The sequence below is a fragment of the Bos mutus genome, chromosome 2 (genome assembly GCF_027580195.1).
Source record: "Bos mutus isolate GX-2022 chromosome 2, NWIPB_WYAK_1.1, whole genome shotgun sequence".
Taxonomy (NCBI): Eukaryota; Metazoa; Chordata; class Mammalia; order Artiodactyla; family Bovidae; genus Bos; species Bos mutus.
The window spans coordinates 66,225,239-66,240,785 of record NC_091618.1 but is presented as its reverse complement, the minus strand read 5'-3'; the positions used below and the strand labels follow the sequence as shown (position 1 = coordinate 66,240,785).

At 42.5% G+C, this 15,547-nt stretch overlaps 1 protein-coding gene and 1 pseudogene across 2 annotated transcripts in view; both read right to left on the bottom strand.

Moving 5' to 3' along the window:
• CCDC93 (coiled-coil domain containing 93) overlaps window positions 1–15,547 on the bottom strand; it is a 103,240-nt gene that overhangs the window by 48,413 nt on the left and 39,280 nt on the right. For both annotated transcript variants that reach the window (XM_070389438.1, XM_005909400.2), the window contains 4 exons: window positions 14,319–14,355; window positions 11,486–11,578; window positions 11,058–11,108; window positions 10,116–10,202 (listed from right to left, as the gene is read on the bottom strand). In XM_070389438.1, the coding sequence (XP_070245539.1) occupies window positions 10,116–10,202; window positions 11,058–11,108; window positions 11,486–11,578; window positions 14,319–14,355 (268 nt within the window). The remainder of the gene's footprint in view (window positions 1–10,115; window positions 10,203–11,057; window positions 11,109–11,485; window positions 11,579–14,318; window positions 14,356–15,547) is intronic.
• Window positions 4,053–7,192, bottom strand: LOC138990203 (large ribosomal subunit protein eL42-like; annotated as a pseudogene).

Genomic DNA, 15,547 nt, shown 5'->3' with positions numbered 1-15,547 from the left:
TGGTACTTATTATTAGCTACATCAGTTCAGTTCAGTTCAGTCGCTCAGTCGTGTCCGACTCTTTGCGACCCCATGAATCGCAGCACTCCAGGCCTCCCTGTCCATCACCAACTCCCGGAGTTCACTCAAACTCACGTCCATCAAGTCGGTGATGCCATCCAGCCATCTCATCCTCTGTCGTCCCCTTCTCCTCCTGCCCCCGATCCCTCCCAGCATCAGAGTCTTTTCCAATGAGTCAACTCTTCGCATGAGGTGGCCAAAGTACTGGAGTTTCAGCTTCAGCCTCAGTCCTTCCAATGAACACTCAGGACTGATCTCCTTTAGGATGGACTGGTTGGATCTCCTTGCAGTCCAAGGGACTCTCAAGAGTCTTCTCCAACACCACAGTTCAAAAGCATCAATTCTCTGGTGCTCAGCTTTCTTTACAGTCCAACTCTCACATCCATACATGACCACTGAAAAACCATAGCCTTGACTAGACGGACCTTTGTTGGCAAAGTAGTATCTCTGCTTTTTAATATGCTATCTAAGTTGGTCATAACTTTCCTTCCAAGGACCTAATTACACTTAAAAGCTTTTGCAAAGCAAAGGAAACCACTGACAAAATGAAAAGACAACTGTCGGAATGGGAGAAAATATTTACCAGTGATATGATCAATAAGGGATTAGTGTTCATAATACACAGCTCATACAACTCAATATTAAAAAAAAACCCCAATTAAAAAATGGGCAGAAGATCTGAACACACATTTTCCTAAAAAAGATACACAGATGGCTAACAGGCCCATGAAAAGATGTTCAACATCACTATTAGAGAAATGTAAATCAAAACCATAAAAAGCTATCACCTCACATCTATCAGAATGGCTATCATCAAAAAGCCTATAAATAACACATATCAGGGAGGATGTACAGAAATGGGAACCCTTGTACACTACTGACGGGAATGTAGACTGGTGCTGCACCTATGGAAAACAGTATGGAAGTTCGCCAAAAGCCTAAAAATAGAACTACTATATAATCCAGTAATTCCACTTGTGGGTATATATCCCCAAAAACCATAAATGTTAATTCAAAAACGGTACATGCACCTCAATGTTTACAGCAGCATTACTTAAAACAGTCAAGATGTGGAAGCAACCTGAGTGTCCATCAACAGATGAATGAAAATGATGTCACTGTATATACACATGCACACAAAGGAGTGTTACTCAGCCATAAAAAATGAAATTTTGCCATTTGCAACAACATGGAGGGACATAGAGAGTATTATGCTTAGTGAAAAAAGCCAGAAAGACAAATATTTTATGTCATCATTTATATGTAAAATCTAAAAAATAAAACAAATTCACATACAGAAAACAAACTAGTGGTTACCAGTAGGGAAAGGAGTTGGGGGAGGAACAAGATAGGGGTATGGGATTAAGAGATACGAAGTATTAATACTCAGTTCAGTTCAGTCCAGTCCCTCAGATGAGTCCGACTCTTTGTGACCCCAGGCCTCCCTGTCAATCACAAACTACCGGAGTTTACCCAAACTCATGTCCATTGAGTCGGTGATGCCATCCAACCATCTCATCCTCTGTCATCCCCTTCTCCTCCTGCCCTCAATCTTTCCCCACATCAGGGTCTTTTCAAATGAGTCAGCTCTTCACATAAGGTGGCCAAAGTACTGGAGTTTCAGCTTCAACATCAGTCCTCCCAATGAACACCCAGGACTGATCTCCTTTACGATGGACTGGTTGGATCTCCTTGCAGTCCAAGGGACTCTCAAGAGTCTTCTCCAACACCACAGTTCAAAAGCATCAATTCTTTGGTGCTCAACTTTCTTTATAGTCCAACTCTCACATCCATACATGACTACTGGAAAAACCACAGCTTTGACTAGACAGACCTTTGTTGGCAAAGTAATGTCTCTGCTTTTTAATATGCTGCCTAGGTTGGTCATAACTTTCCTTCCAAGGAGTAAGCGTCTTTTAATTTCATGGCTGCAATCACCATCTGCAGTGATTTTGGAGCCCCCCAAAATAAAGTCAGCCACTGTTTCCACTGTTTCCGCATCTATTTCCCATGAAGTGATGGGACCGGATGACATGATCTTAGATTTCTGAATGTTCAGTGTTAAGCCAACTTTTTTACTCTCCTCTTTCACTTTCATCAAGAGGCTCTTTATTTCTTCCCTTTATGCCATAAGGGTGGTGTCATCTGCATATCTGAGGTGATTGATATTTCTCCCGGCAATCTTGATTCCAGCTTGTGCTTCATCCAGCCCAGCGTTTCTCATGATGTACTCTGCATATAAGTTAAATAAGCAGGGTGACAATATACACCCTTGATGTATTCCTTTTCCTATCTGGAACCAGTCCGTTGTTCCATGTCCAGTTCTAACTGTTGCTTCCTGACCTGCAAACAGATTTCCAAGAGGCTAGGCAGGTGGTCTGGTATTCCCATCTCTTTCAGAATTGTCCACAGTTTATTGTGATCCACACAATCAAAGGCTTTGGCATAGTCAATAAAGCAGAAATAGATGTTTTTCTGGAACTCCTGCTTTTTCGATGATCCAGCGAATGTTGGCAATTTGATCTCTCGATCCTCTGCCTTTTCTAAAACCAGCTTGAACATCTGCAAGTTCACGGTTCACATATTGTTGAAGCCTGGCTTGGAGAATTTAGAGTATCACTTTACTAGTGTGTGAGATGAGTGCAATTGTGCGGTAGTATGAGCATGCTTTGACATTGCCTTTCTTTGGGATTGGAATGAAAACTGACCTTTTCCAGTCCTGTGGCCATTGCTGAGTTTTCCAAATTTGCTGGCATACTGAGTGCAGCACTTTCACAGCATCATCTTTCAGGATTTGAAACAGCTGAACTGGAATTCCATCACCTCCACTAGCTTTGTTCGTAGTGATGCTTTCTAAGGCCCACTTGACTTCACATTCCAGGATGTCTGGCTCTAGGTGAGTGATCATATCATCGTGATTATCTGGGTTGTGAAGATCTTTTTTTGTGTAGTTCTTCTGTGTATTCTTGCCACCTCTTAATATCATCTGCTTCTGTTAGGTCCATACCATTTCTGTCCTTTATCGAGCCCATCTTTGCATGAGATGTTCCCTTATCTCTAATTTTCTTGAAAAGATCTCTCGTCTTTCCTATTCTATTGTTTTCCTCTATTCCTTTGCATTGACCGCTGAGGAAGGCTTTCTTATCTCTCCTTGCTATACTTTAGAACTCTGCATTCAAATGGGAATATCTTTCCTTTTCTCCTTTGCTTTCTGCTTCTCTTCTTTTCACAGCTATTTGTAAGGCCTCCTCAGACAGCCATTTGCTTTTTTTGCAATTCTTTTTCTTGGGGATGATCTTGATCACTGTCTCCTGTACAATGGCACGAACCTCCGTCCATAGTTCATCAGGCACTCAGTCTATCAGATCTAGTCCCTTAAATCTATTTCTCACTTCCACTGTATAATCATAAGGGATTTGATTTAGGTCAAACCTGAATGGTCTAGTGTTTTTCCCTACTTTCTTCAATGTAAGTCTGAATGTGGAAATAAGGAGTTCATGATCTGAGCCACAGTCAGCTCCCGGTCTTGTTTTTGCTGTCTCTATAGAGCTTCTCCATCTTTGGCTGCAAAGAATATAATCAATCTGATTTCGGTGTTGACCATCTGGTGATGTCCATGTGTAGAGTTCTCCTGTGTTGTTGCAAGAGGGTGTTTGCTATGACCAGTGCATTCTCTTGGCAAAACTATTAATACTATTTATAAAATAAATAAGCAACAAGGGTACCTTGTATATCAAGGATACATTATAGCCATTATTTTGTAATAATTTTAAAAGGAGAGCAGTCTATAAAAATATTGAATCACTATACTGTATACCTGAAAGTAATATAATATTATAAATCAACTGTATTTAATAAAGTGTTTTTAAAGTACCTGGCAATGAGATGGCACTTAGGGTGGATTTTTTTTTTTTTTTTTTTTTGATGGCACTTTTATTTCCCTTCCCAAAAAACCAACTGAAACTAAATGAAGTAAACGACCTCAAATTTTTATTGTCTTCATAATAAAACAAAATATGAATCTCAAAACTATATCACTTGGCCCTTTCTCTTTTTATCACCTCCCAGCTCAAAATGCTTGCATCTCTTAATAGCCAGCACGCTCTTTGATCTGCAGTTGGGCTCACACATTCAAGACTCAGTACAATCTTCTTTGCAGTTTCACCCTTTTTCCGGAAAATCGGTGTAGTCTGCCCACCATAGCCACTCTGCTTCCTGTCATAACGCCAGATACAGAGAATCCTTGCCCTTCTTGTACTGTGTCACTTTGTGGGGCTGGTGCTTCCCACACTTCTTACAGAAAGTCCGGAGGGTTTTTGGAACGTTCACCATGTTTGTGAGAGCGATAACGGCACAGAAAAAAAGCAGGGTAGATTCTTCTGATTCCCCAACAGACCTGTGACCTACAAAATGTTTTCATATCCTGTCTCAGGGAGATGCTGACCAGGAAAGACTTAGTTGCACATGAGTCAAAATGGTGTACAGCTGGTTAACACGTGGCATTGAGTCACAGTCCCTTCCTGCCCTTGCCTGGCTCTGTTTCCTTCCCCTTCCTTCTGGTATAGTAGAGTGCAAGTACTACGGGGACAGCCAAACCCTTAGTTTTCTGCAAATCACAGTACTATATTCCTCTTGCCTGTAACAGTGAATGATAAGATGCAGGGAGCATGTTAGACAGCAGTACCACAAGGCACAGTGATGACTCAGCAAGCACATTCTGGGAAGGGTGCTCCTTCTGGTAACAATCAGAGATGGAGCTCCCTGGCTGGACTCTGTCAATACTCATGAATTATGTACATGGAAGCTTCTTTGTGTTCTTCTTCCCTGTTGCTTTACAGGAACATATTAAATTGAGTTACACATCTCAGGGACTTGCTTTGAAACACATGAATTAGGTACCATGTTATACTGTTATAAGAACTACTGAACTTTACCAGTGAAAGAGAAGCCTGCATATGTTTTTCACTTCATTTTTATTTTTCAGTGCCTGCTGACCGTCTAATGACTTGCACCAAGCAGGCTGTTTGATTCATTTCTGAGGCACAAAATCATTTTCACACTTTCATCTTCCAAAAAGTATTGTTCCTTTTTTTCACTAAGCAAAAATTCATCCTGATCTCAGCCCAATTTGGGTTTCTTTCAAGTTCCACCAAAAGGCTTTCCATCTGAGCATTCTTCAATTCCATCTTTACTTTCAAGCATTTCATTACTGAGGCCCTGAAGGTAGGGGCATGGATTTTTAGATGAATTGCCTTATTTCAGTCCAATTTATGGCAGTAAGATTAAAGAGAAAAACAAACACACCATGGTGGACAACTCTGACAGAGCCCCAGTCTCTGCAAACATGGTGGGATGAATGTGATTGCATGCACATCAATGTCACATAAAACTGTAATGTGTGGAGGGGCTTCACTTGCTGAAACAAGTGGTAACGTTGGAAAGGCACAGCTGGCAAGGGACTGAGGGTAGCCTCTAGCTGACAGCCAGACCTCAGCCAACAGGTGTCAAAGGACTGAATGCTGCCAAGAACCATGTGAACTTGGAAGTGGATCCTTCCCCAGTCGAGCCTCAGATGAGACTACTGCCCAGGCCAGCACCTTCACTAACTTTGTAAGAGTCTGAAACAAAGGACCCTGCTATACTGTGCCAAACACAGAAACCATGAGATAATACACGATGTTATTTCAGACCACTGTATTTGTGTAATACTGCTATGTAGCAACCCATACTAAATTCACAGAAAAAGAGAAAAGCAACCCCTGACATCTGAGAGCCAATCTGGCACTCTCAGCAAGGCCCTGGTGTTGCTGGGAGCTGGGCTGCATTCACACGAGGCTTTTGTGTTAAATATAAATAACTCCAGAGGACATCAACATCAGACAGGGTCACAAGGTTCAAGGAAAAAAACATAACCACTCTGTAATGTCTGTATATGGGCAAAAACATGAACACTATTCAAATCCCCTAAACGATCAAACATCCCCCTATACTGGCTAATATGAACACAGAGCTTTAACTGTGATTCTTTTCCCTTGGCCCACAGAGAAGATTTCTTTAGACACTGATTCATCGAATTATCCCTCCTTAATGCATCTAACTCAGAGCAAAGCTCTACTTTCTCTAATCTTCCCCTAAATCACCTAAAAGAAGTCTGAATCCCATAAGTCTTTTCTAGGGCCTCTTTATTGAGATGCTGTATGATTCCCCACTGCTGTGTGGTCTCCTTCAACCAGCAATAAACCCAACTTGTCTAACTATGGGTGTGTTCCCAGAGGTCTTTGACTGGAGGACACTGACAACAGCAAACAAAGCAAATTAAGAAAAACAAAAAGCAAACATGATTTTATCATGGTTTGTTCATAAAAACAGAAGCATAAACCAAGAAAGCAAGAAAATAGAGAGCTTAAATTAGATCTAAAATACAAAAAAAATAACAAAGTATCTCCAAATGAGTATAAAGAAATTATTTGATAAACAGTATTAAGGTAAGTGGATAGGAACAGGAAAACTAGGATGGATCCAGATTGTGGACTAAATAAGAATGAACTCTATGTAGTATAAAGGATTAAACATTAATAAAAAATTATGAGCTGAAATGTAATGAATTACTTATCAGATCAATGTAAAAAGAACACTGCTATTTTGAAACAAAAAGACTGATCAATTTGGGTACCAACGCCTTGCATGAAAAGAAAAGCAATACACAAATCAAAAACAGCCTGAGAAATATGTGCATCACTGTGACAAAATATTTAAATCTACAATAGAGACTTTAATCAAATTTACAAGGAAAACATCAGATACCCAAAGGATAAGTGAGTAAAGGCTTCAATAGATCAGTCAAATAAGCAGAAAACAGAGCAAACAAAAACATGCAATCCTGTTCAAGCCACTCAGTGGTCCAAAGAGGTACTATTTTATAGCCACTAAGGTAGCAAGTTAGACAAATGAACAGAGGGGGAGACGCTTGGACCATCCTGGAAGTCCCTTCATGGAGGCAGTATTTTATATTGCTACAACTTATTTATAAAGCAACACAGAGGAGTCAGAATCCAATCTTTAGACTCCTACAAAATCTTTGCAAAGAAATCATTTGTTCAGATTTTACAAGAGGATTATCTACAATGGTAAACAAAAGTCTAACAACAGGGAAATGTTTAATGAATTGTGCTAGATTATCTAGTATTCACATAATTATGAAGACTAGAAACATGGAAAATATTTAGGACTTAATGTGACAAAAAAAATGCAGTTTATAAAAGTATAAATAAAGGTTACCATTAGCTGCATGGCTATAATGTGCCCCAGGCACTGTTTTGGGCATTTTTGTCACATTTCACTTAACCTTCACAATACCCTGCCATCCTGCCAGGAGAGTTATATTATTCTCATTTTATAGATGAAGATACTAGGGCAAAGCGATTAAATAAAGTGGCCAAGCTCACAGAGCTGGGAAGTTGAGGAGACAGATGTGAACCAAGACAGGACCTCAAATCTGTATTTGTAACTGCACTGTTTTACCTCTTTTACACACACAAGATGGCTGCAACTAGGTGCTACCATGGATATCTGGGACAAATACTGGATTAAATATGCAAACGTGAAATAACTGTCATATGGGAATAGGATTAAAGTCAATTCAACTACAAAAACCCTCATCTTTAATGATATATGATCTACCCAATACAAACAACATAATCAAGCAATGAATTGGTGAACTCCAACTCCATGAGAAGTTTTAATTATATGTATGCGTGTGTGCTCCATCATACCTGACTCTTTGCAATCCCATGGATTGTAGCCTGACAGTCTTCTCTGTCCATGGAATTTCCCAGGCAAGAATACTGGAGTGGGTTACCATTTCCTACTCTAGGGCATCTTCCTGATCCAGGGATCATACCTGTGTTTCCTGCATTGGCAGGTGGATTCTTTACCATTGAGCCACCAGGAAAGTATTTTAATTATACACATCCTTGGAAAAAGACCTGTCCAAAACTACTTCTAATTTCATTCTTTCCTGGCAGAGCAGAACAGAGGGACAGAACACAGAATACAGCCATCAGATCACTGCACAAGGGTGAGGGACGAGAAGCCCAGGGAGCCCAGGGATACAGCAGGAATCATGGAACTGCAGAGCTGATGGGGAAGACAAGTTAGCTTCAAGACTACAAGGCAAGGACATGTGTACGAAGGAGACCTATTTGCTTCCTCTCTTATAATAATCTAAGCTCCTACCTACTTACAGTGGGCAGGTATAAAGATAAAAGTCAGAGTCCCCGGAGGAAGAGCAGTGAGTACCCCGTATGTTTGTGTTTCTGTAAAAACTGAATCAGTGATGCTATGTGGCAACCTATGGGCAGGTACAGGTTCACCCCCTTGCCATCCAGGTCTGTGTGTGCTGACAGCAAAGCAAGACACTTCTTCTCAGGGCAGTGAATTAATCACTCTTTTCCACACCTATGTCTTCAAGTCTTGATTCTACTGGTACTTTCAGGATGACCTAAATCCTTGGTCAAATGTCAGATGACACTCTAACCACTGTCACCTTTTCTAGGTGGTAAATTAAAATAAAGGATGCTTTGGATTCTATTAGGCTTCCCTGATAGCTTAGTTGGTAAAGAATCTGTCTGCAATGAAGCAGACCCCGGTTCGATTCCTGGGTCGGGAAGATCCCCTGGAGAAGGGATAGGTTACTCACTCCAGTATTCTTGGGCTTCCCTTGTGGCTCAGCTGGTAAAGAATCCACCAGCAATGCAGGAGATCTGGGTTAGATCCCTGGGTTGGGAAGATCCCCTGGAGAAAAGAAAGGCTACTCCCTCCAGTATTCTGGCCTAGAGAATTCCATGGACTCTATAGTCCATGGGGTCGCAAAGAGTTGGACACAACTGAGCGATTTTCACTTTCTTTCACTTTGGATTCTAATGTGAAAGTTGGGTCAGAAAACCTATGTTAAGAAGCACAGACTTTGGGGGTGGGGAAAACAAGAGAACCCCATCCCTAGACATTCTATGCTGTTTTTTCTTAAGTTGACTTGTAACATGAGTTTTTATTTTTATTTCAACTTTATTTCTACTTCTGGAAGTGTGCTCACCAACAGAAGTTTGGTTTCCATGCTTCACCATACTACTGACCCCTTTACCCATCTCACCCTCCCTCTGCCCCTGCCCCTCTGCTAAACACTACTCTGTACCATTTTACTCAATCTTGCTCAGAAAGCCCCTCACTTTGTGTGAGACGACTACTATTGTGCTTAGAGCTGATTATAACTCCCAGATTACAGGTGACATCCACTGTCCAACTCCATCATCTGTGCAATCTCTTCAGAAGACCATTGCACAGAGGGTCAGGGCAGAGCTCATTTGTTGTCAAGGCTTTTGAGACAGGGAAAGTGAAAGTGGATGCTTGAACAGACATCGTTTTAGGCGGGCAGAGGGAGCAGGGTTGGGGAAAGGAGGATGTGAAACAAGGCCCTGTAAATCTGATTTTACTGATACTACATCTCAGCCAGACCAGAATCAGTTATGTGCAAAATGATTAATCACTGTCTCCCTGAAATATTCAAGGTCCTGCTGCCTATTCTTAGGATGGAAAAAAAATCTAATGCTGAAATATGACTTTCAGGCTTTTGTTCATTCTATACCCTTTTAATAAAGCAGGACATAAAATTTTGCCTTGGGCTTGGCTGAGTTATGGGGTTTATCTCCTAAGTGGCAAAGCTTCATCCCTCAGCCTCATCCACCAAACTGTCCCCAAGTTATAGGAAGCCTGCTAGAGAAGGAAAAATGTGGGTGTTGTCCCTAAGGCATCCATCTATCAGATGCAATAATTGCTCCAAGAGACAGGTTTTCTCTTTATATTTATAGAAAAATAGTCACTGTAGAAGAAAATGAATTTAGCTAACGGGCAAATGTGGATGGCGCTGCACGGTGGGTATTCTGACAAATCTGGCAGATGAATTACAACCTGCCTCCATCAGTGCTGGGAGGGGTAGGGAAGCAGAAGGACAAATTCTTGGGCATTACTGAGGCGATGGCTTCAGCTGGGTTCCCACCTACCTTTTCTGCATACTCAGACACAATCTGCTTGATCTCGGCAGAGCATAGGCCCACAATCTGGCCCACGGAGCTTGCGGTCGGCCGACTCTGCAATCACAAGGGAGGGTGTGCTCTCAAGGACACGCACTGGCTTTCACACATTGGAAACCCTGAGCATGACTACAGCAAAACAGATAACATTCCTGGGGGAAAAGTAATTTGGCTTTTCCTCACGTGTTCATCAACAAGGAAGGGAGAAAACAAGCCTCAGGACAAAGGTTACCTCACCTCACTCCCTCCTGAATCACTCAGCAAACTCTGTTAAGATTCTCCTCGGACCCTGGTTATCTCTAGAAAGTCATTCTTCACCATTTATACCCCATCCCATGGTTTTTGTTGCTGAGGATCATTAAAAAGAGCCTAAAAGGAACTTGGCAGGCATAGGACTCAGAGGAAGAAAGTGGAAATGGGAGAGGAAAAGGGATTTCAGAATTCCTGAACTACCTCCTGAGTGTCACAGATCTTTCCTACCGTAAAGAAGGATTCTCTTTCAAAGCACCTGGATAAACCTTCGGGACAGGTCGTGAGCTCTGAGAAAAGGGAATATAAATTCAGTGCCCTACCATCTACTCAGATGGTATAGGAGAGAAACAGGAGACAGGGGCTCCTGTTCTGAATGCCACATGTGGTTGTGGACAAGCAGGACTGAACCACAGCTCTCCCACATGGGTCCTGTGATGCCATCCAGCTGGGACATCCTGTCTTCACAAAGGTCCTTCAGGTCTCCCTCCGAGAGGTTCCCATGAATGGCAACACCGTGCATGTATAAAAAGTTCCCCAAAGAAAGATCCCAGGAAACAAGAAGCAGAGTGCTAAAAAGAGAGGGCCCTCCACCACAGAGCAGGTTGGTTCCAAATCTCCCTCTCCACACCACGCCCACCCTAGTGGCCACACCCGCCTCACCTCCTCATGTGCCATGGCGGTCATCTTGGTCATCAAGGACTGAATACGCTGCTAAAAGAGGAATGGGGAGAAGTAGTAGTGAGCAGGTCTGCCCACAAAAGGCTTAAGCTGGGTATCTAAACAGGGCTTTTCAGTGGAATCCAAGGGCTGTTTTACCCAGTCTCATTTTATGGTGAGTCTCATGAGAAGTGATGGAAGGAGACTGAAAAGAGTGTGAAAAAACAGCCAACGGTAGCTGGCCATTCCGGAAAACTGGAGATCAAAGTGATATTGTATACCTGTGGTGGATTCATTTTGATATTTGGCAAAACTAATACAATTATGTAAAGTTTAAAAATAAAATAAAATTAAAAAAAAAAAAAAAGAAAGTGATATTTCTCTCCAAAAGATTTATGCAGAAACCCTAGAGGGCCACATGGATCACTCACTTCTTCAGCAGCTTGAAGCTCATCCTCCTCGTGGGCATCAGCTTTTTCTGCAGTCAACAGCCCTGTCGGAAGTGCCGTTTTCTTGTCCTCAGCCTGGAAGGGAAGATGTAAAAACTGGCTGAGCACTATCGGTGGAGACAGTAGAGAAAGGGTAACACTGCAAAGAGCCATAAGTCAGTGAAAGAAAACACACAGATCTGCACAAATGACCCAGCCCCTGAGAAAGGACGCAAAATCCAGAGACCTCAGCCTCCACTCCAACCACATGCCAAACAAGTGGAGTCTTGGGGCTTGCTCAATGCCTGCCTCCGTCTCTGAACTACTCGCTGATTAAGTTCCTATCAGGCCATAGACCTTTGCCAGACTTATCCATGCACTGTGATTGGGTCTTCCCCTACTTTAATTTCTTTAAGACTAGATCACTGCCTTTTTTTCAGCTGAGGTGCATGAGTGGATATGAAAGCAATTTAGCAGGTATGCTGCTGCTGCTGCTAAGTCGCTTCAGTCGTGTCCGACTCTGTGCGACCCCATAGACGGCAGCCTACCAGGCTCCCCCATCCCTAGGATTCTCTAGGCAAGAACACTGGAGTCGGCTGCCATTTCCTTCTCCAATGTGGGAAAGTGAAAAGTGAAAGTGAAGTCGCTCAGTCTGTCCGACTCTTAGTGACCCCATGGACTGCAGCCCACCAGGCTCCTCCATCCATGGGATTTTCCAGGCAAGAGAACTGGAGTGGGGTGCCACTGCCGTCTCCACTAGCAGGTATGACTGGCATCTAAATACAAATAACAGAACATATCAGAGTGCTTTTGGGTGGGGGGGTGTGTGTGTCTACTAAACCATGATGAAAATAACTCCTACTATCAAGAGCTGTCAACAAAATTTGAAAATCGCTAGTTTAAAGGTTTAAAGGATAAGACTCTAAGCTGCTTGTCCTGATGCTCAAGCTCCATGCTATAAACCCAGCTCAGGTTCAAAATGTACCACACTCAGGACACCTGGAATCATGGCTGCTCCCCAAGCCTGCGCTGTGAGTCTAGAGTTCTTGGTTTTAGCTCCATCTTTGCCATTCACAAGCTACTGATCTCAGATTTACCTTCTCTGGATATTAGGATCTCTTGGGGTTGAATGAGAGGATTGGCCTCAGATATCCCTCTGAGACCATCCCAATTCTGGGATGTGCTTAAGCATATGAGTGGCTCCAGGGGCTGGCCTGAGCACTTGTGTATATATGCAGGGGATAAGACTTCCAGTTCAAATGTACCATCTGACATGAGAATGATAAGGCAAGGCCAATGTGAATAATATTTCATGGACATCTCATAATTTTTCCAACCATAATCAAATTGCCTTATTTCAGAATACAGTCATATACACAGACATTGTTTTCAGACCTAAAATTATATATTATACATACATATCAAATTCTTATATACAATACAGTTACCCCATGACACTCTAATCCAGAAACGCCTTGCTTTGGAGGAAATGGCTGTTTGGTTGAGTGAAAACACAAATGCGGAAATGAGAAAACCAAGAAAGATGTCATAATGAATGCATAAATGATTATTAATGGTAATAATAATGATGATAGTTCACACTTAGTAAATGTGCACTCTGAGTTGGATTATTCTACATCTTTTACATTTTAATCTTCACAACAGTGTTGTGAGATAGTACAACTTCTGCCCCCATTTTACAGATGCCATAAACTGAGGCACAACAATTAAGTGTACTGACGGAAATCACGCAGTGAAAGGGAGGAACTAGCATTTGAAACCAGCCAGTCTGGCCTTAGAACATATGCACCTCAGTGCCCTCTGAGGACTGAGACAACGACCACAGGAAGCAGGGGGAGGCTGGGGTCAGGGAAGGCTCCCGGGAAGCACCGGGAATGGGATCTAGACAGCGGAGGGGCGGCAGGAGAGTAGTGGGAGGAGCTGTGTCTCACTTAAGAAAATCCAGGGGTTGGGTAAGGAGTGAGAAAACAGGTTCACTGGACCTCAGCTGTGGACTCTTTAAGAGGTCACCAGCCGCTTTGGCTAGCACATTATTACTGAAAAGGCAGTAGGTAAGAGCACAGGCTTTGATGTCACACAGACCTGGGTTCAGATTCTTTTTATGGCACTTTAGGAGCTGTGTGATCTTGGACAAATCACTGAGCCTCTCTGAACCTCAGCTTTTTGATCTGAAAAACAGGAATGAGTATCTTCCTCACAGAGTTGTTTAGCCTGACCAAAGGGTCTGGACACTGGAAAGGGTAGCACTATAAGATTTATATGCCTGCCCTGCTGCTGGCAATTAAGAATCATGAATAAACACATACACACACACACAAAAATGTGAATGAAGAGAAAACTCTGAGATTCCTTTATGAAGTTATAAAACCCCATCTTGACTTCCTGTTTTTTCCACTCCAAGCTTAGTACATAGCCAGCCTGTAACGTACACTGTGCTCTCTCTCACTGCCAGGAGGCTGTTCACACCCATCTAGGGTGTCTCTCATCAGATGAGGATGCTCAGGCCCCCATTTTAGAGTTATTAAAGCCCACATGTTTGACCCTGGGGCCATGATTTTCAATCACCCTTCATTTCCAGTCCCATGATGAGGAGTTGTCGCAGTTCCCCAACCTGCAGAGGCAGCAGATTGGGAACACCAGGAGGAAGATGCAGGGATCAAAAGCAGCTGGTACACCCCTGCTGACTGGGGTTGCTCAAGGACCAGAGCCTCGTTGTCCCATCCCTTTTGGGAGCCTGTCAGTGTCAGACAGAGGCAAAGTAGAGGGATACTTCCATATCTCAAATGTGCTCTCCCATTAGCCAAGCATTTCTTACCTTTTCTGTTTTGCTCTGGTGGCTAAATCCATATCTCCTGCAAGCCACAGAAGAGAGGAGCTCAATTATTACTCCAAAACAACAAAAAAAGTTGATCAAATGAATTTTAGTTGCACTCTTATATGAAAAGCACCAAAAAGAATTTTGGCTATTTGGTGACTGGAGAACATGTTTCAAGTGCCAAAACCACAAACATATTCCACTGTTTTTGAATAAAGGGCCCAGCATTCAATTTGCCACATAAATACTATCAATATAAATGGGAACTCTCCATGCAAAGCACACCATTCTCTTAAAGTGTGATTACTACTGTTTGAATACAGAACTATACCGATCCATAGTTTAAGCTAGAAGCCTTAAAAATATCTGTATATGTGAATGTGTTTGCTCAAGCTTAACATGCTCTCTAATGACTACTTTCATAACCTCACATCCAGCCCACTTTTTATTCTCAAACACAACCCAAGCACAATGCCAAAAATGTTGTGTGCTCACTTCACGCAAGTTTAAATTCAAAGACACTCACAGATGCACTTTAAACTAGCTTATTTTCAGGTTCTAATTAATATCTTTTTCTTTTAAGCAATACAAAAACCATTCGATCTAAAACAAAAACCATAATGCAAAACACCCAAACTCACTTACCTTTAAATGGTTTATAAGGAAATAAAATTACACACAACCATTTAAGAAAAACAAATTAAGGGACCCTGCTCTGCCTTCACTCACAGCTCACCCCACTTGCTGGGTCATGTGCTGGCTTCTGCCCTTGTCTCAAGCCTCCACTTCCACTCTCCCTCCCAATCCCTTATTCAACCTCCTACTGGCCTTATACGCATCTGGCAAGGCAGAGAACAGAAGCCCTCCTAGTGGGCACTGTCACCAGGGCCTCCGTTCCATGGACCCAGCTAACAACCACTGAGCCTCACCCCAGCAGCTCACCTCCCCTGCTCCTGGGCATCGGCGCCGAGCAGAGTTCTGCATATACTGTGCTGTTCTCCTGTCTCCTCCTACCTTTCTACTCACTCCTCACATCTCAGCTCTAAAGCCACCTCTTCCTCTGAAGCATGCCCAGACTTCACTTTGGATGCTTTTGGTCATTTCCAAAAGTCAGTTCCACTCAACCCGAAAATCTCAATCTAGGACCAGTGCTTTGCCAGACATGTGATGAGTGTGAAGGGAAAGACACACTTGGGCACAGGATTTCTCAGGATTGGGCTGACAAATCA